General features: G+C 47.2%; 1 protein-coding gene across 5 annotated transcripts in view; it reads right to left on the bottom strand.

Annotated features, from left to right (window-relative positions):
- Nucleotides 1-19,802, bottom strand: part of BRPF1 (bromodomain and PHD finger containing 1) — a 30,546-nt gene extending 10,744 nt beyond the window's left edge. For 3 of the 5 annotated variants that reach the window (XM_070936761.1, XM_070936763.1, XM_070936764.1), the window contains exons 1-7: nucleotides 19,714-19,802; nucleotides 15,124-15,739; nucleotides 12,459-13,418; nucleotides 7,700-7,898; nucleotides 6,697-6,831; nucleotides 5,095-5,241; nucleotides 1,407-1,713 (exon numbers count right to left, since the gene is read on the bottom strand). In XM_070936761.1, coding sequence (XP_070792862.1) covers nucleotides 1,407-1,713; nucleotides 5,095-5,241; nucleotides 6,697-6,831; nucleotides 7,700-7,898; nucleotides 12,459-13,418; nucleotides 15,124-15,725 — 2,350 coding nt within the window. In that variant the 5' untranslated portion in view covers nucleotides 15,726-15,739; nucleotides 19,714-19,802. The remainder of the gene's footprint in view (nucleotides 1-1,406; nucleotides 1,714-5,094; nucleotides 5,242-6,696; nucleotides 6,832-7,699; nucleotides 7,899-12,458; nucleotides 13,419-15,123; nucleotides 15,740-19,713) is intronic. The other 2 variants (XM_070936762.1, XM_070936765.1) reach the window with 1 other exon arrangement.
- Nucleotides 19,803-21,438: the final 1,636 nt, after the last annotated feature.

Here is a 21,438-nt window from a genome sequence, read left to right as displayed (position 1 = left end):
TGAGATGGGCAGCATAGAAATTTAATGCGTATGAGAATTCAATTAATGTTTTTTCTTTAAATGTATTAAGTGTATAGACCACCCAACTCACACGTGGTGGCTTTCAGATTGTTAATACAGGTAGTCCTCGACTTAACAGCCATTCTTTTAGTGACCGTTCAAAGTTGCAAAGGCATTGAAAAAAAGTGACTTATGACCGTTTCTCACACTTGCGAACATTGCAGCATCCCCACGGTCACGATTCAAATTCGGACACTTGGCAACTGGCTCGAATTTATGATGGCTGCAGCGCCCCAGGATCACGTGATCCCCTTTTGCGATCTTCTGACCAGATTCATTTAACAACCCTGTTACTAGGTTAACAACTGCAGTGATCCACTTCACAACTGGGGCAAGAAAGGTCGTAAAATGGGGCAAAACTCACATAACAACTGTCTCGCTTAACAACAGAAATTTTGGTCTCAATTGTGGTCATAAATCAAGGACTATCTGTATGCTTAAAACATCCTGAGCTCAGCTAAAGGACAAATCATTCCTTCTCCTGCTCCTCCTTATGATGAAGCGGCATCTTGGAACCTCCAATCTGGAGGCAGAGCTAAGGTGCAGAACAATTGCGGCTGTCCAGAGATTGCTAAATCACAATTACCAGCAGTCTCAGCCAACAAGTCTAGTAATGCAGAGTCCTGGCGCTGTAATTCAACCACATGTGGAAGAGGATAGTATCGCCCGTCCTGACCTAAAGGTTTGAGTATAAAAAGACGGTAGCTTTCATTTCTCATTGCAAAGAACAGCTTCCAAGCCACTTGTTTTGTTAAGGTTTCTCTTTTTCTCTATTTCTTAGATTTTTATATAAACATGCAGAGGGGAGGAAAAGAGCCATGTTAATCTATACTAAACTAAAATAGTTTGGCCATTTCTGAGCTCAGAATTCAAAACAAGCCTGGATTTACTCTACTGAGTTTGGATGAGGATTATTTGAGTGATCATCATCCTAGCAAGCAAGCAAATGAACAAGCCCATAAAACATAAGTTTAGAAGAACATTATTAGGTTCTCCACCTTTTGCACTGATTGGCCCAGGCAGATAAGGAAGCATTGGTTTAAGCTTGCTTATAATGTATGTACCCCACAGGATGATAAACTGCCACACTAATTTTTTGCCTTGGCTAGTTCTCTCTCCCAATGTATTCTGCTCTTTCATCCCTAAATGTTTTTTTTCCCCTGCCATTTTACTGGAACTGAATTTCAGGCAGAAGAGTTCTAAGCTTCCTTTTCATATATCCCCTTGCTCCAATGCATGGGAGTATTACATCTACATGCTCTTCTGCTCAAATACGCTGGAGCAGGATTTTTGGCCCTACCGTTGCTCCCGAACGGCCCTGCCCATCTCTGAGAATGAATACTAACCGTTCTCAGTGCTTCGCAGAGGAGCCTCCTCCCCAGCCATGGGGAAGTGCATGCCGGTCTCAAAGTCAATGCCCATCTTCTCAGCTTGCCGGCGTGCTTGTCGCAGCACTGTGCCCCCTTGTTCCCGCAACCGAACGGCTGCCCGATAGAAGATGGTGTCTTTGGCATTGTACTTCAAGCAGTTGCTGACTATCAGGTTGAAGTCCTCCTCAAACTCATCCAGGTTCAGGTAGCGATAGGCCTCCAGCTTCTGCTTCATTGTGTAGAAGTCCATTGGTTTCTTGATGTGGTCCAGATAGTCTGGGACCTGCAGTGGACAAAGAGCAGGGAGGCTAAGAGGCTGGGATCCCACTTCTGGGGAAGTCCTGCTCCAAGAAAAGCAAAGGTTAGAGCAGCCTTGAAAATGGCTTTAAAGCTCTTGCCCAATCTGGAGCAATGTCCCCACGTAGAAGGGGTACTGCCATTCCCTGTGGGCACACAAGATACTACGCAACAGGCAGTCAAGAAACACACCCAAGAGCAAGGCATCCCTACTCTTTTAAAGAACTACCTGCAAAAAAATCATTTAAAAAAAAAAAAAGACCCTGAAAGGACTGCTTGCTTTTCAGGGAATAATGCAGCAAGTCAGAGAGAAATAAGCAGGCTCGTTTTGGATGTGTCTAAAAACTAGCTAGTTAGGATTCGCCATCCTTAATCCACCTGGAAACAGTAGTTCTCATTTTTTCCCCCTTCTTCACACTATCTAGAGGCCCACCTATTCTCCGATTTCTCAGCCTCAATCCCACAGCTCGTTCAATTACTGGGTGCTCTCCAAATCTTATGCACCATACTGACTTTTTCCCAGCGAAAGGACGGAGAGGTAAACTGGACATTTTAAAATCAATGGTGGCTACAGCAGGGGGACCATCCTTTTTTAAATATATATATATATATATATATATATATATATATATATATATATATATATATATATATATATATATATATATATATATATATATATGATATTACACTGTGGGTTTCCTCACTCCAACCAACAGAAGAAATGACCTAACTCTGAACCAATGGTTCATTTTGATGGATTCTGTAAAGAGATGGTGTCTTTTGAAATTCTCAGATATTACAGGGAAAACACTGGTATCAGCTAAAAGTTAATACTGTACAGAGCTATTGCAACAAGATGCTCAGAGATTCCCAGCCATGGGAAAAGCAATCCCCTTGACTTTATCATCTGTAAATATGACCTGGCAATTAAAAAAGAGATAATTGATCCACCTGAAGCAATTTGATGATTAGCCTACTATCACCAGCCACGCAGGAGGAGCTTGCTTAGCTTGGCTAAGAAAGCTCCTGGCGCCTGGCACTCCCACATAACACCGCTCCTGCGTGAGCTGCACTGGCTCCCAGTGGTCTTCCGGGTGCACTTCAAGGTGTTGGTCACCACCTTTAAAGCGCTCCATGGCATAGGACCTAGTTATCTTCGAGACCGCCTGCTGCTACCGATGACCTCCCATCGACCCGTGCGCTCCCACAGAGAGGGCCTCCTCAGGGTGCCATCAGCCAAGCAATGTAGGCTGGTGACCCCCAGAGGGAGGGCCTTCTTTGTGGGGGCACCTACCCTCTGGAACCAGCTGCCCCCAGAGATAAGGAGAATCCAAGACCTCGGTGCCTTCCGCCATGCCCTTAAAACTTTCTTTTTTCAGCAAGCCGGGCTGGCTTAACATATTTTTAAACATATTTTTAAATATTTTTAATTGGTTTGTTATCTTAAATTGGGGCCAAATTAATATATATTCTTTTAATTGTTTTTAATGTTTGTATTGTGTTTTTATCTGGCTGTACACCGCCCTGAGTCCCTCGGGAGAAGGTGTGGTATATAAATTCGAAATAAAATAAAAAATAAAATAAAATAAGCTGGGCCTAGAGAATAGCTGTGGAAAGCCTGCCGCTTGAGCTAAGCAGCCACCTCCAACTCCCATTAATCAATGATTAGGAATGGCAGGGGCTGAAGGCACTTGAACTGGGGAAGGCTGGAGAACAGCCTCAGGATGACAAGAATGTAATTGGGGAAGTTCTGAGAATGTGTCTTTCAAAATGTGTCTTCCCAGTCTAGCCTGTAGCCCGGAGATTTCCTACTAGTCTCCCATCCAAGTGATAGCCAGGTCTGTTCCTCTTTAGGTTTTGGGGAACAGCCAATAGTCTCCCATCTACCATAGGCAGTAACCAATGAATGGTTGCCTAATTCACTAATAAACTAATTCACTAATAAACTAACACTAATAAATAAACCCCCCCCCCCCCACACACACACCAGGAATGCCATCAGTTCTGGTAGACAGATGTTCCCTGAGGATGGGCTCCAGCACGAGTCCAAAAGATCAGAAGACTAAACCCCTGGTCCCAGTGACTGACCCCGATTGGATCCTGCAACATTATCCTGGGAGACATATATTTGCTTTCATTTGTAAGCCACTTTTAAGCTGTTGTCAAGAAACCTGTATGGATGGGACCATATGATCAGCAGGAGCTGAAGTCAACTTGGGGAAGCTTTTGCTTTTAACAGGGTCAGAACAGGAAGCAGAAGAGAAAGAAGAATCTTACTAGGTCATATATAAATCCCACCTGAGGGAAATAGGAAAGTAGAAGAAAACAGAAGAAAAGTTCTGGCTGGACTGTACAGCACAGATTAGCAGATCGACCCTGCTCTCAAGGAAGACTGGTTTCTAGAGCAACTTGAAGGTCAACAAGGCTTGGGACAACCAATGTCAGTCTATCCAGAGTCACTCAATCTAGGGAGGCATGAATATCGGGATACTCAAGGAGGAGCCACAATACTTATGCTTCTTCACAGAGCCTCACTCTGAGCCTTCCACTGCGATTACCGATGACCCCAGAAACACCACCTTACACCTAAACTCCAAATGAAAAACCAGCTTCAGCCACAACCAGAACTGAAGCGATACCCAAACCAGTGTCTGTGTGGCATGGTGATGGAGGTAAGGGGAAATGGACCAAAAGAGCCTGGTTAAAAAAAGCCCATCTTTAGTCCAGTTAGTTCTGAGAGGGACTTCAGGCCACTCACTGACTCCTGGCCCAGGCTATCTAACGGGGATGTTCTTGAAGGGCAAAACATGGATGAGGGAACATTGTTTACACAACTTTGAGCTCCTGGAGAAAAGTTAAAAAATAAATAAGAAACCAAGACAGGGACCCCTGAACGGTGCTTTTCTTTTGAAAACGGGGCCCAAAATAGAATCAATGGTCATCCACTGATACCAGGTTTGAGAACAGGGGCTAAGAGTCGCAGGAAGAGCATTTGCAGGGACCCACATGTATAGATTCTGGGGCTAAATATACAACTTGGAATAGAAATGCATACTAAAAAAAACACTTGAGCCCAAGCATTCTCTTCCAAGGCCATGAGAAAATCCACATTAATTATTGCACACCGAACAAGGAGCAGCAACTTATGTTTATGCCAACAGTCCTGATTTTTCTAAGGGTTTCTCACATTCCGGATTATGACCTGGACACTACTAACCGGTGTGGCACACGCAGCTTCTTGGGCCTAGTCATGAGGGTGTGTGCAGTATCTCGGACAGAGGACAGGACCAGAAAGCCACAAGACCAGCCCCTCAGCCAGATGGGAACAGAGCAAAAGATAAATTGGGGGTGGAGGGGTTCTTACTTCGTAGAGTTCTGTTACCTCAGACAGCGGGACCGGCTGGCTGAAGATGTTGCCCGTGTCCTTTTCCTGGAGCTGCTCGAGGGTCCGGCGCAGGAGGATGAGGAAGGGAGTCAGCTGCACCTCCAGGGCCACTTGCTGGATTTTAATCTGGAAGAGAAGGGAAGGTGCTACTGAGCACGTGGTGGCCAAACACTCTGCTGTTGTTACTTTGGGGGCCTCTGAATCACCGCGGGGGGTTAGGAAGCAGGAGGGCCTAAAATGGAGGCCAAGCTCAAAGGGCACAAACAGCATCTTGTCTTATGTTAGCAAATCCGTATCGGTTTCACTCTCAACTTCTATCCCTAAGAACTGTGCCCACAGATAAATACCTGTGTTTCCCCAAAAATAAGACCGGGTCTTATATTATTTTTTGCTCCAAAAGACGCATTTTAGAACTCCTTTTCAGGTGATGTCTTATTTTCAGGGAACTACGGTACTAAATGCATCTGTCTGGCTGACAATCTTAACTGGGACTTATTTTGGGGGTAGGGCTTATATTACAAGCATCCTGAAAAATCATGCTGTGATTTGTTTTCCAGTTGGGTCTTATTTCGGGGAAACACGGTACAAGAGTGCAATCTCTAACCCAATACAAAACCAAGTTCAAACCTTCTAACTGCAGGGAGTGGGGTTTTTTTGGTATCACCTGGCTGCTCTCTATTTATATAGGGAGGTAACATGCCCCAAAGCCTTCTTGTCACCCTTCATCACCTGAGTGCTTACAAGCCCCTCTAAGACGCTCACAAGCACCTGAAATGATGAGCTGCAATGACATTATCAGTCTAATAAACAAGCTGCCTTTTGGGCAGCTTGCCTGATACGACTGAACTTGTTTTTGTGAAATCCCAAGTGAACCTGCGCTGAGCTTCAGGGACACTGGCTGAAAGCCACTCCCCAAGGAGAGGCAAAGTTGTAGTATGCACAGCCCAGAGCAGGCTTTGTTCGCATCATGGAAAACAGCCTGGGAGCAGGTAGAGGCCAATCTACGAAAACAAACACCTTACCTTCTAAATACCAATAGCACTCAAGTCTTATATACCACCCCATAGTGCCTTTCAGCCCTCTCTAAGCCGTTTACAGAGTGAGCCTATTGCCCCCAACAATCTGGGTCCTCGTTTTACTGACCTTGGAAGGAGGGAAGGCTGAGTCAACCCTGAGCCGGTCAGGACTGAACTCCTGGCTGTGGGGCAGAGTTTGCCTGCAATACTGCATTCTAACCACTGCGCCACCACGGCCCTAAATGCAAATCAAATAGCCCCCTTTCTCCCCCCCCCAAAAAAAAGCAAATCCTTCTTTGTGGTTGAATTCATTGGCTTCTGCTGTTTCCTGTATTCTCCCAGGGAAACGTCCTGCCTTGCTCTTTCAGTGTCATTCTCCAATTATAAAAGGCCTAAGTGCAAAAATCCGCCATCTCCTTTCCTTAAAAGGCCCCCAAATCGCAGGTATTCTGGGAGCATCCTACTCCCCCTTCCCCCCACCCCTCCCCGCCATCCCCAAAGTTATTGAGAGGAGAACTCCCATGCCTTCCCCCCCCACCCCAACTCCCTTCCCTGGCACAGTTACCGTCTCTCTCTTGAGCTTCTCCCGCTTGCGAATTAACTCCACCAGCAAGCGCGCTCGTTCCAGGTCGTGGCGGAGGCGCTGCCAGGACTTCAGCTGCTCTTTCAGGGCCCAGTTCTTATCCTCTGTGTTATCTCGCTGCAGGAACATCAGAGTCTATGAGAGGAAGGGGCATCCCTGCCAAATGCCAGGCTGCCGTTGCTTATAGAACAGCAGCAAAATCAGCTCCTGCCAGAGTTGCTGCCAGGAGCCAAAAAGGAAGTGGAGCGTGGCAAAAGCCACAGCCGTGTCGGCTGTCGAATGTGGCAGACCCACTTTCGGGAAACTGTTCGCTTTCTCCCTCCCTCCCTTGTCGCAGAGGAAGGAAGGAAAGTGCAAGGCACTAACAACTTGATATCAAGTTACCCTGCCGGTTCACTAACTACCATTGAGCAGCAACTACCGTACGTTATTCAGGATCTCAGAGGAAGTGGGCCTCCCGTTCCATGATTCTCTAGGAGGAGATGCCAAGACTGAACATGGGGCTTCCTACCTGCAAAATACAAGTCCTTGGCAGCTAATCCCCCAGCTCACCTTGCTTTGAAAGCTGAAAGTTTCCTCCCTCCATATGAACTGGGAAGCCTTGTCAAACAAGACAGCCTCGTGACTCATAACGGTTCCCAAGCCAGTCCACGTGGCTGCAACCCATCCAGCACGGAGAAACCGACGGGTAAACTGAGCCGTCGGGCAAGGCTGCTGGATGCGCCTCTTGGGAATGGCTGAAGGAAAACTGAAGGCGAGTCGGGCCTCGGTCACGCTATGCTCTTCCTGTGTTACTGTTTATCTCGTGGATACATTTTAGCTGCAATTATGAGTTGGGGAGCCATACCGACTGGTTAAGTAAATAAACAAAGGCCTTGCTCTTGGCGATGTGCACCCAGTGGTAGCAAGGGCTCTTCCACAGCAAGGACATACACCCGTGCCCTTTTCATCCACCCATGCCCGAAAACTCAAGTGAAAGCCGTACCTGCTCAGTCTTGGCCACTGGAGGAGGAGGAGCTGGCCTTCCTTGTTCACAGTTCCTATGGGACTGCAAGTGCGTTTGGAGCCGCCGCAACAAGGGGACTCCATTGCGGGATTGCCTCTTCAGAGTCCAATAACTGTGCAACCTCTGCATGAACTGACTCTTTCGCTGAAGGGTCAAGCGGTTGGTGATCTTACTAAGCCTGCAGGGGAAGAAGAGTGGGGTCAGGCAGGAGATATCGTAAATGCCAGAGCGGTCAAACCCCCCCCCCCCCGACTGTTGAGAAAGGATGCTGCAGCGCCGCTGGTCAGGGGCAGTAGATAAAACAGAAGGATTCAAATTCTGCATTCAACCAGAATAATCTTAGTGTCAGGTCTGCCATCTTCAGCATTCTTCGCTTCGCTGGCATCCTGCCATAAAAAGTGGGAAGGGGTAGAGGTAGGAGGGGGGAATGGCTGGGTGACAGGAAGCAGAGCTGCCAATCCGGAACAGACTGGCCGATCAAGGACGAAGCTGTGAGAACTCCACCAAAGAGGTGCCAAACCTCAAAGCCATTCCCAAAACATCTGATTCACATTTTCTTGGATTCTGATGGGATTGGTCAAGGAGGGAGGACCAGGGCATAGGGGGGGAAATGCAGGCTTTCCGCAGGAACATTCAGATCCAGCTTTGCTTATGCTGTAACCCAGGGGTGTCAAACTCATGGCCCGCGGGCCAGATTTGTCATGCGCTGGCCATACCCATCCCCGGTTTAGCAAAGGGGGGAAAGTTGCGATGTCATGTGACAATGATGTGACAATGGCCCTGCGGTAACCGCTTGATTTTTAGTAAAAGTAAACCTTTCACTTCCAATAAATGGACTTGAGGGTCTTTCTTTTCTAAATATTCAAGTCGGGGCAAGCCTGACACTTAAAAGTTGTTACAAAGGCAACTTTCAGCACTCATTTTGATGGACTGAACAAGAGGACCCGGATTGTGGGGGCAATAAGCTGACTTTGTATAAAAAAAGAACACCACTTAGGGGGGGGGCCAAAAGCCCTACTAAGCAGGTATATTCAAAAATATGAAGGCTATTGCTTAACGCATTGTAAGCCGCCCTGAGTCTCCAGAGAAGGGCGGCATATAAAACGAACCAATAACTAACTAACTAACTAACTAACTAACTAACTAACTAACTAACTAACTAAATAAATAAATAAATAAATAAATGGAAAAAAACTAACGTGTAATTCCAGAATCTGTTGGGTGAAAACTGAAGGAATTGTTGTCAACTACATCATACCCTGGATTGCAGCAGGTTGGGAAAGATCGTACAATAACACATCTAAGCAAGAGCTTAAAATATAATTTCTGCTAGACTTTCACATATCCTGCTTCAACTCTCTTAGGTACTATCAGAGTCACATATCCTGCTTCAACCCTCTTAGGTACTATCAGAGTCAAAAATCTACTGACGATTTCAGTGAAACCAAGTCTAAATTTTTAATTGTTTTATATTTATCTTTTTTTAAGATAAAACTCCCAGAGTCATTTAATAGTGAGGTGGGCAGCATACAAATACAATAAATAATAAATAAATAAATCTATGTTCTTAAGTAAGGGTTCATCTGGAATTAGAAGGCAGGACAAAACCTGTCCAACAAGTTTGTCTCACACGTAATTTTCCTAAGTAAGGTATAACTAATCCCATCCAAGATTCCAACATTAAAATTTGGTTGCAGAGTCTAAGAAGGGTGAGAGGAAAATAAAATAATTGGGTGCTGATGGTGGCAGCTACAAAGAGTCAACTAACACTCAATTTGACATAGTTTCAAATATCTCCTCGGTTTCATTTCAGCAAGTTACCAACTCTCAGATTAATTCCACTTGCAGCTGCTGCTTCCTTCCTTTCCTGGAACAAGCCACAAATCCCTTTCAGTGAACAATGGCAACAGCTGCTAGTCACAGCAACACAACCATTTGCCCAAGAAAAAGCATTATAGCAGTATGAAATGCTGTATGTGCTGATTGCCTAACTTTTAAGGTACAGAGGAAAGAGCACTTAGTGAAAACCTGGTTTTATTAACCCTGGCGGGATTGATTTGAACAGGGCAACTGTATATGGGTTGTGAGGAATACAGCAGGCAAAAAAGAATTCACCAGCAAAAGTATTCAAATCAACCATCAGAACAAAGAGGAGCAGAAATCGTAAACATTTGCTGCCATCTAGTGCTCGTTTGGGTTTTTACAATTTAGCTACAGTAAACCCTATTTTAAAGCACTTTTAAAGCAGAGCCACAAACACTGAAAAACTACAGGACAGCCAGGAATTTAAAATATAGTTAGTCCTCAATTTACAACCACAAATAGCCCAACATTTCTGTTGCTAAGTGAGACAGTTGTTAAGTGAGTCTTTCCCCCATTTTACAACTTTGCTTGCTACAGGTGTTAATTGAATCACTGCAGTTCATTAAGTTAGTAACCCGGTTGTTAAGTGAATCTGGCTTTCCCCATTGACTTTGCTTGTCAGAAGGTCGCAAAAGGGGATCACGTGACCTCGGGGACACAGCAATGGTTATAAGTATGAACCCGTTGCCGAGCGGCTGAATTTTGATCCCCTGTTCATGGGGACATAACTGCAAAGGCCGTTAACTCTGAAAAACGGTCACGAGTCACCTTTTTCAGCGCTATCGTAACTTTGAATGGTCACTAAGCGAACTGTTGTAACTCGAGGACTACCTGTATAAAACGTACCCCCCAAAAATGTGCAGCTCACAGCATTCTCGATCTACGCAAAGCAGCTCTACAAGGAAGGGGAAGCCTCGGTGGCGCAGTGGTTAGAGTGCAGTACTGCAGGCCACTTCTGCTGGCTATCGTCTGCCTGAAATTTGGCAGTTCAAATCCCACCGGGCTCAAGGTTGACTCAGCCTTCCATCCTTCCGAGGTGGGTAAAATGAGGACCCAGATTGTTGGGGGCAATAGGCTGACTCTGTAAACCGCTTAGAGAGGGCTGTAAGAGCACTATAAAGCGGTATATAAGTCTAAGTGCTATTCTTCTGGAAAATGAGGCGCCACTGGTACAGGCCATACCCATTCACCTCACTCTCAGTCCTTCTCCCCAACACCAGTCAGGATGATAAAGAGTGGGAGGAAAGCATGTAGACAGGAGGAGAGGCCAAACCAAATACATCTAAGCTGCTTTCTTGTAAGAATTTCATGGGGAGAGAGGAGCCAAATTAAAGAATAAGGTCAAGAGATTCCAGAAAGCAACTCTGCTTAGCATTGCTGCCAAACTGATTATGCAAGCAGCGGCTTCGGGTTCTCAGTCCATTAATACATTTCTCAAGAGATCTGAAAGCAACTCCAACTCTGCTTTAAAGGGGACGGCGGATCCTCAACTTACAACCATTTGCTTAATGACTGTTTAAAGTTGCAACAGTGCTGGAAAAAAAGTGACTTATAATCGGTCCTCACACTTGTGACCATTGCCGCGTCCCTATATAGTCACATGATCAAAATTCAGGTGCTTGGCAACCAGCATATATTTTACAAGCTTTGCAGCATCTCTCAGTCACATAATTGCCGTTTCCGACCTTCCAAACCGTCTTCTGACAACTCAGTCAATGGGGAAGCCAGATTCACCTAACAAGCGCAGGTAGTCCTCAATTTACAACAGTTCATTTAGTGACAGTTCAAACTTACAACGGCACTGAAAAAAGTGACTTATGACCGTTTTTCACACTTATGACCGTTGCAGCACCCCAATAGTCAGCTGAACAAAGTTCAGGCAGTTGGCAACTGACTCACATTTATGACAGTTGCAGTGTCCCGGGGTCATGTGATCCCCTTTTGCAACCTTCTGACGAGCAAAGTCAACGGGTTCACTTAACAACTGCGGAACTAACTTCATAACTATACTGATTCACTTAACAACTGTGGCAAGAAAGGTCGTAAAATGGGGCAAGACTCACTTAACAACTGTCTTGCTTAACAACAGACATTTGAAGTTCAATTGTGGTTGTAAATCGAGGACTACCTGTATATGATTCACTTAAGAAGAGCAAAAAAGCTTGCAAAATCAGGTTGCAGAACTCATAGTCACCACCTCACTTAATGATGGAGATTCCAATCCCAATTGTAGTTGTAAATCAAGGACTATCTGTATATTTCTTGCGTCTGAAATGATTGCTCAGGAGAAGAATGAACAAACCCTTCCAAATGCTATTCCACACTAAAAAAACAAAAACATGTTATCTTACTGGAAAGCCAAGCAGGGAAGAAATCCACAATATTCTACCGAATGAATTTCACCAAACACAGCCCCTAAGGAGCAGAGCTGCTGTACCTTCACACAGATATACGGGTGTATTCATAGATTATAAGGGGAGAAAGGAACAGTTCAAATTCAGTTTCTGACTGATGCTGGACAACCTCTCTTATTGTAACTAAATATGTACAAATGTTATTGCTATTTAAAATGCTATCAAATGTATCTGTACTTGGAAGGGGCTATTTTATCTGTTTATAAAATGTGCATCTTACTTTATTTTACGGAACACTGCTGGTGTAAAGCAACTGCAGCCAAAGACAATTCCTACATACATTTCTGATTATCTGACCAAAACATAAGATCCATCTCAATCTAGTTCTTCTCAGTTTAGGTTAACCATTCAGAAAATTCCCGATGGCAATCTCACTGTTACAAACAAGGCAGCACTCCAATGTCTCTATTTACACTGTGACATATATCAAAGAAAGAAGCCGAGAATGAAGGGTGCCATACCTGTGGGGAGGTATGCATGGCACTGACACCACTGGGGCAGCTGCTCTCTTTTCAGCCAGAATTTTCCTTGCCTTCTTCATTTTGATCCGGGATTTAGCCTTGGCTCTTTTCACCTTCTCTGAGCTCCAGCTTTTCCCGTCCTCTTCTTCCTCCTCTTCTTCTTCCTCCCCTTCGCTATGGGATAGGGCAGGCAAGCGTCGCATTGAACCGGGTGGCGTGTGGATATCACAGTAAGCTGTTTTCCGGACACTAAACGAAGTGCCATTGGCCCCCGTTTCTCGGACAGGCTCCATTTTCATATAGAGCCCAGCCTGCTGAGCACAGGTAACGTGGAAGGCTGTGTAGCAGTTCGCTTTGTGACACTGTATGCAGGCCCCAGAACCTCGCTGCTTGCAGATGTAACAAGTCAGCTTCCAACGGGCGGGTGGGATGTGTTCTATGCTGTCTATGGGCTCCAGGAACACCGTGTTTGCAAAACAGACCTCGGGGATCCAGAGGGCACACACCACGTGGGCCCAACGGCCATCGTCTGTCTGTTTGAAGGCGCCGCCTTTGTTTGGACACAGGGCGCAGTCCACGGCCCTGGAAGGCGACTGCAAGCAGCGGCGGCACAGCCACTGGCCTTCTGGGATATAAGGGACCCCATAGCATTCCTGGTGCACAGCCAAGTTACACATGTCACAAAAAAGGATGACATTGCTATTCTGACATTCCCCGTCATTGCAAATGCAACAGACGGCATCCTCATCTACCAAGGCGTTTGGGTCACCTTTGTTGTGACTCTCAAAATAGGATTCCTTCTCTAGCCGGTCCATTAGATATTCAAAGATCTCCTGAGGAATAGGGCTGACCCCTTCTGTCTTCCGACGTTCGTTCATAATGTCCAACCAGATGTAATCTTCCTCATCCATGTCGTACTCAACCTCCTCATCCAGCTCTTCTGCTGACTTCTCAATGTACCTAAAAGAAGAGAGAGAGAGAGAGAGAGAGAGAAAGTGCAAGGCTGAGGACAATGGGAGTCTAGAAGGACTACAGAGCTGCTATCTATTATTGAGCATCCTTAAAGGTAAAGGTTCTCCTCGCACATATATGCTAGTCGTTCTCCGTTTCAAAGCTGAAAAGCTAGCGCTGTCTGAAGACGTCTCCGTGGTCATGTGGTCGGCATGACTAAATGCCAAAGGCGCACAGAGCGCTGTTACCTTCCCACCAAAGGCGGTCCCTATTTTTCTACTTGCATTTTTTACGTGCTTTTGAACTGCTAGGTTGGCAGAAGCTGGGACAAGTAACGGGAGCTTACTCCGTTCTACGGCACTAGGGATTCGAACTGCTGAACTGCCGACCTTTCAATAGACAAGCTCAGCGTCTTAGCCACTGAGCCACCACGTCCCTGAGCATCCCTACACCTACTTTAAACTGTCTGAAAGTGTCATCATCATTTCACTGCCCTGCTACGGTAAGTTCTAACTCAGCCTGATTCCTTTCAGATTTCCTAGATTTCATTTCCCAGAATCCTGATACTTAAAGTCCAATAATGGCGTCAGAGAATCTCTAGTCAAGTGGCCAAGTGGCAATTATTGCTTCCTCTGATCGCAGAACCGTAATAATGAACCTCTCATCTTTCTGCCCTACACACATCTACCTGGAGAAGGTTCTAATGCTGGGAAAGGTGGAAGGAGACAGAAGGAGAAGAAAACCAACAGCAACGTGGAGGGACTCAGAGGCAATGGGTGGAAGGACCAAGTTTGGTTCAGATTATCATGGAGAAAAATCTATCAATGTGGCCACCAAGAGTCAACCCCAACTTGATGACACACAATCAAATCAATCAATCAATCTATACATAGCCATTAGAAGTCACACTGATTTAACAAAGCACAAATGGTACAAATCATGTAATTTGTATGTCATGGTGCAAATGCCAAACCATGTGCCTTTTGCCTCATTTATGCCATGAAGTCATGACATGGGTGATGTATATGTGTATACCCAAGTCCCACTTTTTTTCTTGCTTAGAAAGAAAATGCCATGTCATAATAGGAAACCTTTAAACCTAAGAACTCCTTCTACTGAAGCTGAGCGGAACAGGCTGAGCAGTATTGTTACAATTGGGGGGAAAAAACACAATGTACCAGTTTCATTCAGTAGGAGATACTTTTCTAAGGCAAAACAAGAGGAGGAAGGGAAGGAGAGAATCTGCCTTCTGCAACCTTTTGACAACAAAGTCAACTTTGGGGAAGTCAAATTCACTTAACAACCGGGTTACTGACTTAACAACCGGGGTGATTCACTCAACAACTGTGGTGTAAGAAAGATCGTAAAAAGGGGCAAAACTATCTCACTCAGCAGCAGAAATGTTGAGCTCAACTGTGGTCTTAAATCGAGGACTACCTGTATCCCAATGGAGTCACTTCCCAAACAGAAGGACCCTTGTCCCCCCTCCTGTCTTCCTACTGTCCCCCACCCCTCTGAAAACAGATTACCTTGGTCTCCAAACTGGAACAAGGTGCAGTCAGAAGCCACCCTATGAGAGGGAAACACATTCTTAAGGAGCCCTCCTCTCTCTACCTGAGGCTCCAGATTAAAGGATCCTCCGCCCCTCCCACTTCAGCTCCCTGAGCCACACGGTCCTACGTTGGGACTCTGCTTGCGGTCCACGACTTATTACCTGTAATAAGAGGTGGGGCGAGGTGGGGCATCGGGGGTATCCTGGTCCAGCTCTCGGTACACAGCCTCGGGAAGCTTAGGTGTGTTGCCAGCTGAGGCACTGTGGTGATGGTGATGGTGGTTGGAATCCTTGCGTTTCTCCTTGTTCTTGTGCTTTCCGGCTTTGGGAGCGACCGAGGGCGTTTCTGTGTTCTCCTTGTTGCTGTTGTTCTCCGGGGCCTCTTCAGGAGTCTCATCGTCCTCAGACACCACATCCAAGTTATCAAAAATGCTGATGCGGTGCACGCGGCCATGCAGGTCCACCTCTACCATACGCTGGGCTTGCGCGTAAGTCATAACGTCCCGTCCTGGGGATTGCGAAGTCTCGGAGGGGCTGGGCGACTGCTTGTTGGTTGCGCGGCCGTGCCGGCCTTTCTTTTTGTGCTTGCGCAGAGGGGTGTTCTGGGGTGGCGGTGGATTGTCATGGTCGTAGTGGTAGAGATGGTACTCGATGCCACTGTAGCTCTTGTAGATTTTGCGGCAGGTGTCCACGGGACATTCATAGGGTGGCTTGGTTGCCCGCAGATTGTGGCAGAAAGTCTTCACGTCAAAGTCCACCCCCATGGTGTTCCTTGGCTCTGTAGGGAAGGACAATGAAGAGCAGGAATGGTTAGATTTACCACATTAGCCATCAACCAACACCCAAGTCCAAAGTGCACAGGCTTTAGCAATGCTCCTGGATTCCTAGGACAGAATCTATTTAACCCCAATTGATTAAGCACAGTTGAAACCAAAAAGGCAAATGGAGAGTGGTTGATCCAGAAGATCAACTGGGCAAAACAATTGCATCAGAACAAGCAGTTCTTACAGCCATGTTGTAAATACGACTGGTATAACTTTGCATTTCTTTGAAAACAAGTATTATTTTTCATCCTGTTTCTTCCGATTTTGTGGAATTGGGATTGTAGAAACACCCAGGAGCATAGAAGAGTTCAGAGGCAGATGCATATATAAATGTCTTAAAACGTATTTATTCATATGATAAATCATATTAACTATGTGCAACAGAGATCAAGTCTCATGAGGAACAAACATAAGAAGAGAGAGATGGAGAGAGAGCAAGGTGGAAAAGGTTGGAAGGGGTTTTATACTCAGGTAAGCCCCTCCTTTCCACATAGGGGTGGAGACACTCTCTGCCTCCACTGGTGTCTATATGACACATGTGCCAATGGCTTGCAAATACTTGACAGATTTATTGCTAAATTATGCAGATTGATAGTAGCACTATCAGGAGACATCTTTAATTACAATCAATCCTTATCACCTGTAGTATGTTCGCCAACAAAATTCATTGTCCTGAGTACGCAGAGCCTACCTGCCAACTTGCTTCCTTTCTCTTTTAAAAAAATCTACATTTTCAACAAAGCTCTCCTTGTATCTTCTTGCCTTATCTGAAGACTTGCAGATCCTACTGTACACCAGTCTCACAGTGTCAATTTATACAGCACAGTGAAGATATGTTAATAATTGTGGTCAGCACACAACTGTGACCTAAGACACGCAAAAGAATTGCAACGATCCCTCACATCCAAACAGGAATATCCTGCTACAGTCTGTCAAATTTCTAAGCTGAGAGTTGCTTTACTATTAAGAAATTTATACAAACCGCCCAACTCACAGTGACTCTGGATGGGTCATATTGTTTTGAGTGGATATCACACTTATCAGTGCACTTGTGATACTTGGGTAGGATTGTTTTAAACACAAATTCCTGTGTTCTCTTTCTGCTTCAGATAACGATGCTAATTTCTAAGCCTGGAATGTTGCTGTCACCACATTACAGTTTATACTGGAAATAAATTCTAGGAGCTGTAGAATTCAGCATGTCTTGAAAACACTACTGTGTAGAAATCTGTGCTAAACATTTAGTATCAATGGCAGCACTTTGTTAAACTTGGCTGATTGCAAAAAACCTAAGCAGGTCTGGACCTGGTCAGTATTTGTCTGGGAAACTACAGGAGATCATAGAGCTGTAGATTGGGGTGGGAAGTCAAGAAACATTTAAGAAGGCAACAGGAAATCAGTTCTGTGTTGTTGCCCCCCACCCAAAAAACCAACCCCTCCTATCTGGACATATTTATGAGGTCACCAAGAGTTAAACTCTACTCAAAGGATTTTTAACCATCAATCAGAGATTTGAAAAGAATACAAGTCTGAAAATAATCCCATTCTCAGTTGCATAAGGAAGAAAGTAGCCATGGTTATCCAAATGCTGGCACCATGCTATTTGTGCTGAATTAAACAACATTATGAGAAATGATTCCAGGAAAGATTTCCCCAATGCCGACATGTTTTAGAGGAAGCATTTCATTTGCCGTTTTTCTTCTATTTGTTTTTATGCTGGAGCTTTACTGGCTTTATTGAGACAGCTGAAGCTAACACTCTTATATTATTAACGATGTTCTGTCTTTTTAATTCCAAGCCTCTGGGAGACTCTGATCGTTTTCACAAGTGAGGAGGAAGGAAAGAGGCTCCCGGCCCAATCCCAAACATACCTTGCTCTCTCACACTGCTTTCTTCATCCCTCAGGGAGCTATTTGGCTAGGCAGGGAACAGGAATTAAGGAGGATGCATGGAAGGATGGTGGGAGGATGAATCAATCACTTCATAATTCTGTTATATATATACCAATACCCAGCCTGGAGCAAACCCAATGGTCACTTAAAAGGGGACAGGTACTACTAGTGGGCATTTAAAAGAAGAGGGGTAGTACTAATGTTATTCTGATGCCATTGCCATGCCACCCCATTACCTTGAGGAGAAATCCCACTAATCTCATCATGCTGATTCCTGTCCTTCTGTCATTGCCCCAAGGAAAGGAATTGACTGAAGACAATCTGTCAGTATGCTAAGGAGGATTCCCCTTTACTGACACTTCTTGCTAATCCCATGTTTTCCCTCCTGACTCTGACACTCACTGTAGTGGAAATGGCTCACCCATTGCACGGTTAACCACAGCTGTGCACAAGGTAGAAAGAGAGGGAGAAAGGGGGGTGGGGGAGTGGGAAGGTGAAGTGGAGGAATGCCAACAGTTGGTACTACTTCTGACAGTTCACTCTTTCTCTGCAATCTCGCTAGCAGCAGGGAAAAAATGACAGTTAAGGCAGAGGATGTCAAGGCAACCCTCCTGGCAGCTGGGATAAGCAGGAGAAAATATTAAAGAGGGTGCAAAGAACAACAATCAACCCACAGCCTATGTCAGTTCACGCACCGCCTTCCTAACGCCGCCCGGCACCTCTCTTTCGCCACCGGAGTTGAGGCTGAAGGAAAAACCTTTCCACTGTCTTCCCATCCCACCTGCAGCTTTAAAAGGGGGAGGGGAACAACTAACAGACAAGCGAGCTGTCAAAACTCAGGCTCACGCTTTTATGCTTTGTTTTTTTTTTCTTTTTCATTTCGAGAGAAATCATGCAGAGGAGGGAGGGGGGGAAGGGAAAAAAAAGCACGAGAGAGAGAGAGAGAGAGAGAGAGAGAGAGAGAGAGAGAGAGAGAGAGAGAGAGAGAGAGAGACAAGAGATTGTACACCAGCTAGAGAGAGAGAGACCATCCTTCCTTTAAGCGGGTTTTGCAGCCACCCCATGTTGTATGGCCTGTGCTAAAAAGTTTCTTTTGGGGGGGGTGTTGTCTACAGCAGCCTTTCCCCGCCAACCCAACCCAAGAGGCACATGCGGCTCTCCCCCAAAAGAGGGGGAAGAAGAATGGTAAAAAGTTTTGAGGTCCTGTCTGTCTAAACAGTCAGGCTTTGGCCAGAGGGAGTTTGGCATCGCGGGCGGGCTGAGATCCCACCGTCCGTCCGTCCGTCCCCCTTAGAGCAGTGTTTCTCAACCTTGGTAGCTTGAAGATGGGTGGACTTCAACTCCCAGAATCCCCCAGCCAGCAGAGCTGGCTGGGGGATTCTGGGAGTTGAAGTCCACCCATCTTCAAGCTACCAAGGTTGAGAAACACTGTCCTAGAGAGGCTACCTTCCCACCCGCCACTCCACACCTGGAGGGAAAGGGGGGTGGGGGGGCGCAGAGGGTTTCCCCACCACAGGCTGCTTCCCTTCCAACCTCGCTCGCCCCCATATTGTGAAGCGACGAGGCTGCAGATTTTGAGGGGGGAGTAGGAGAGGGAAAGGGAAAGGAAAGGAAAAGCGGGGAGGCTGTCACGCTAACCCCGAAGCGGCCCTCCGCCTTCCCGCCTCCCGCGGCAAACCCCCCCCCTCTCCGCACGTGCAGCGGCCGAGCGGGGCTCCGGGGGGGGGAGAAGAAGAGCCGTGCCAACAGCCTCTACCCCCCCCCCCCGCCGCCACCTGCCGCCTCTCTTAACGGGCATTTATTCCCAACCGGCCTTGCCCCGCCCCACCCCGCTCGCGCAGCCTCGGGGCGGTTGGAAGGGGGAGGAGGAGGAGGGACGGAGAGGGGGAAGGGCTGCCTGTCCTTTTCCAGGAAGGGAAGAAGCCGCTTTCGGGGGGGTTTGTGGGGGGGAAGCTCTCCAGGGCCGTTGTCGCTCCTGCCGCCCGGACGGCGCCTCGCTCAGCCTCCCAACCCGTCCGCGCGCGCGGGTCACTCACCGAGCTCGCCTCAAGCCCCGGGCCGGTTGAGGCGCGGCGGCTGCAGGGCGACTCCCGCGTCGGAGGGGCCCATGGGCCCAACCCCGGCCCCGGACAATGGAGGTTGAAAGCTCCGGCGGCGGCAGTAGCAGCAGAAGCGGCGGCGGCGGCTCCTGCGCGGGGAGGCCGCTGGGTAAAGCGGCGCCCTGGCAACCGCACTTTCGCCACGAGACACGGCTCTTCGAAAAAAACAAACGCCCCACACACACTGCCACCGCCACCCTAATCCCGGCCTCGATTTGGCGGGCTCGCTTTCTACAAAAGCCGCTCCAGGGCGAGGAAGCGACCCGCAAAAGCAAAAGCGGCCGGGGACGTTCAAGGCGCGAATCTGCCGCCGCGGATCGCCAGGCTTTGCGCGCTGGTTCGAGAGCTGGGAAAGAGGCGCTTGCCGCGTCCTCGCGAGCTGGACCTCTGCCCGGTGCCGGGAGTCAAGTTGCTGGAGTGGAAGGCTTGAAGAGAAGGAGGAGGAGGAGGAGGGTGGTAGTAGTAATTGGGTTGCAGCGTGGCGGGGGACCTTCTCCCTCGAGAAGCCGTGTGTGTGTGTGTGTGTGTGTGCAGGTCGGTTGCCGTTCATGTGTGTGTGTGTAGGTCGGTTGCCGGTTCTCGTGTGTGTGTGTGTGTGTGTGCAGGTCGGTTGTCTGTGTGTGTGTGTGTGTGTAGGTCGGTTGCCATTCGTGTGTGTGTGTGTGTGTGTGTAGGTCGGTTGCCAGTTTGTGTGTGTACAGATCAGTTGCTGGTTCGTGTGTGTGTGTGTGTGTGTGTAGGTCGGTTGCCAGTTTGTGTGTGTGTGTGCAGGTTGGTTGCCGTTCATGTGTGTGTGTGTAGGTCGGTTGCCGGTTCTCGTGTGTGTGTGTGTGTGTGTGTGCGCAGGTCGGTTGTCTGTGTGTGTGTGTGTGTGCAGGTCGGTTGCCATTCGTGTGTGTGTGTGTGTGTGTGTGTGTGTGTGTAGGTCGGTTGCCAGTTTGTGTGTGTACAGATCAGTTGCTGGTTCGTGTGTGTGTGTGTAGGTCGGTTGCCAGTTTGTGTGTGTGTGTGCAGGTTGGTTGCCGTTCATGTGTGTGTGTGTAGGTCGGTTGCCGGTTCTCATGTGTGTGTGTGTGTGTGTGTGTGTGTGTGTGTGTGTGTGTGTGCAGGTCGGTTGTCTCTGTGTGTGTGTGTGTGCAGGTCGGTTGCCATTCGTGTGTGTGTGTGTGTGTGTGTGTGTAGGTGGTTGCCAGTTTGTGTGTGTACAGATCAGTTGCTGGTTCGTGTGTGTGTGTGTGTGTGTGTGTGTGTGTGTGTGTGTGTAGGTCGGTTGCCAGTTTGTGTGTGTGTGTGCAGGTTGGTTGCCGTACGTGTGTGTGTGTGTGTGTGTGTGTGTGTGTAGGTCGGTTGCCAGTTTGTGTGTGTGCAGCTCAGTTGCCAGTTTTTGTGTGTGTGTGTGTGCAGGTCGGTTGCCAGTTCATGTGTGTGTGTGTGTGTAGGTCGGTTGCCAGTTTGTGTGTGTGTGTGCAGGTTGGTTGCCGTACGTGTGTGTGTGTGTGTGTGTGTGTGTGTGTGTGTAGGTCGGTTGCCAGTTTGTGTGTGTGCAGCTCAGTTGCCAGTTCGTGTGTGTGTGTGTGTGTGTGTGTGTGTGTAGGTCAATTGCCAGTTTGTGTGTGTGTGTGTGTGTGTGTGTGTGTGTGTGTGTAGGTCGGTTGCCAGTTT

Source organism: Pituophis catenifer, unplaced genomic scaffold (genome assembly GCF_029215685.1).
Source record: "Pituophis catenifer annectens isolate HBS135680 unplaced genomic scaffold, rPitCat1.0.hap2 SCAF_2, whole genome shotgun sequence".
In the NCBI taxonomy this organism is placed as follows: domain Eukaryota; kingdom Metazoa; phylum Chordata; class Lepidosauria; order Squamata; family Colubridae; genus Pituophis; species Pituophis catenifer.
This window is presented reverse-complemented; position numbering and strand designations above follow the sequence as displayed.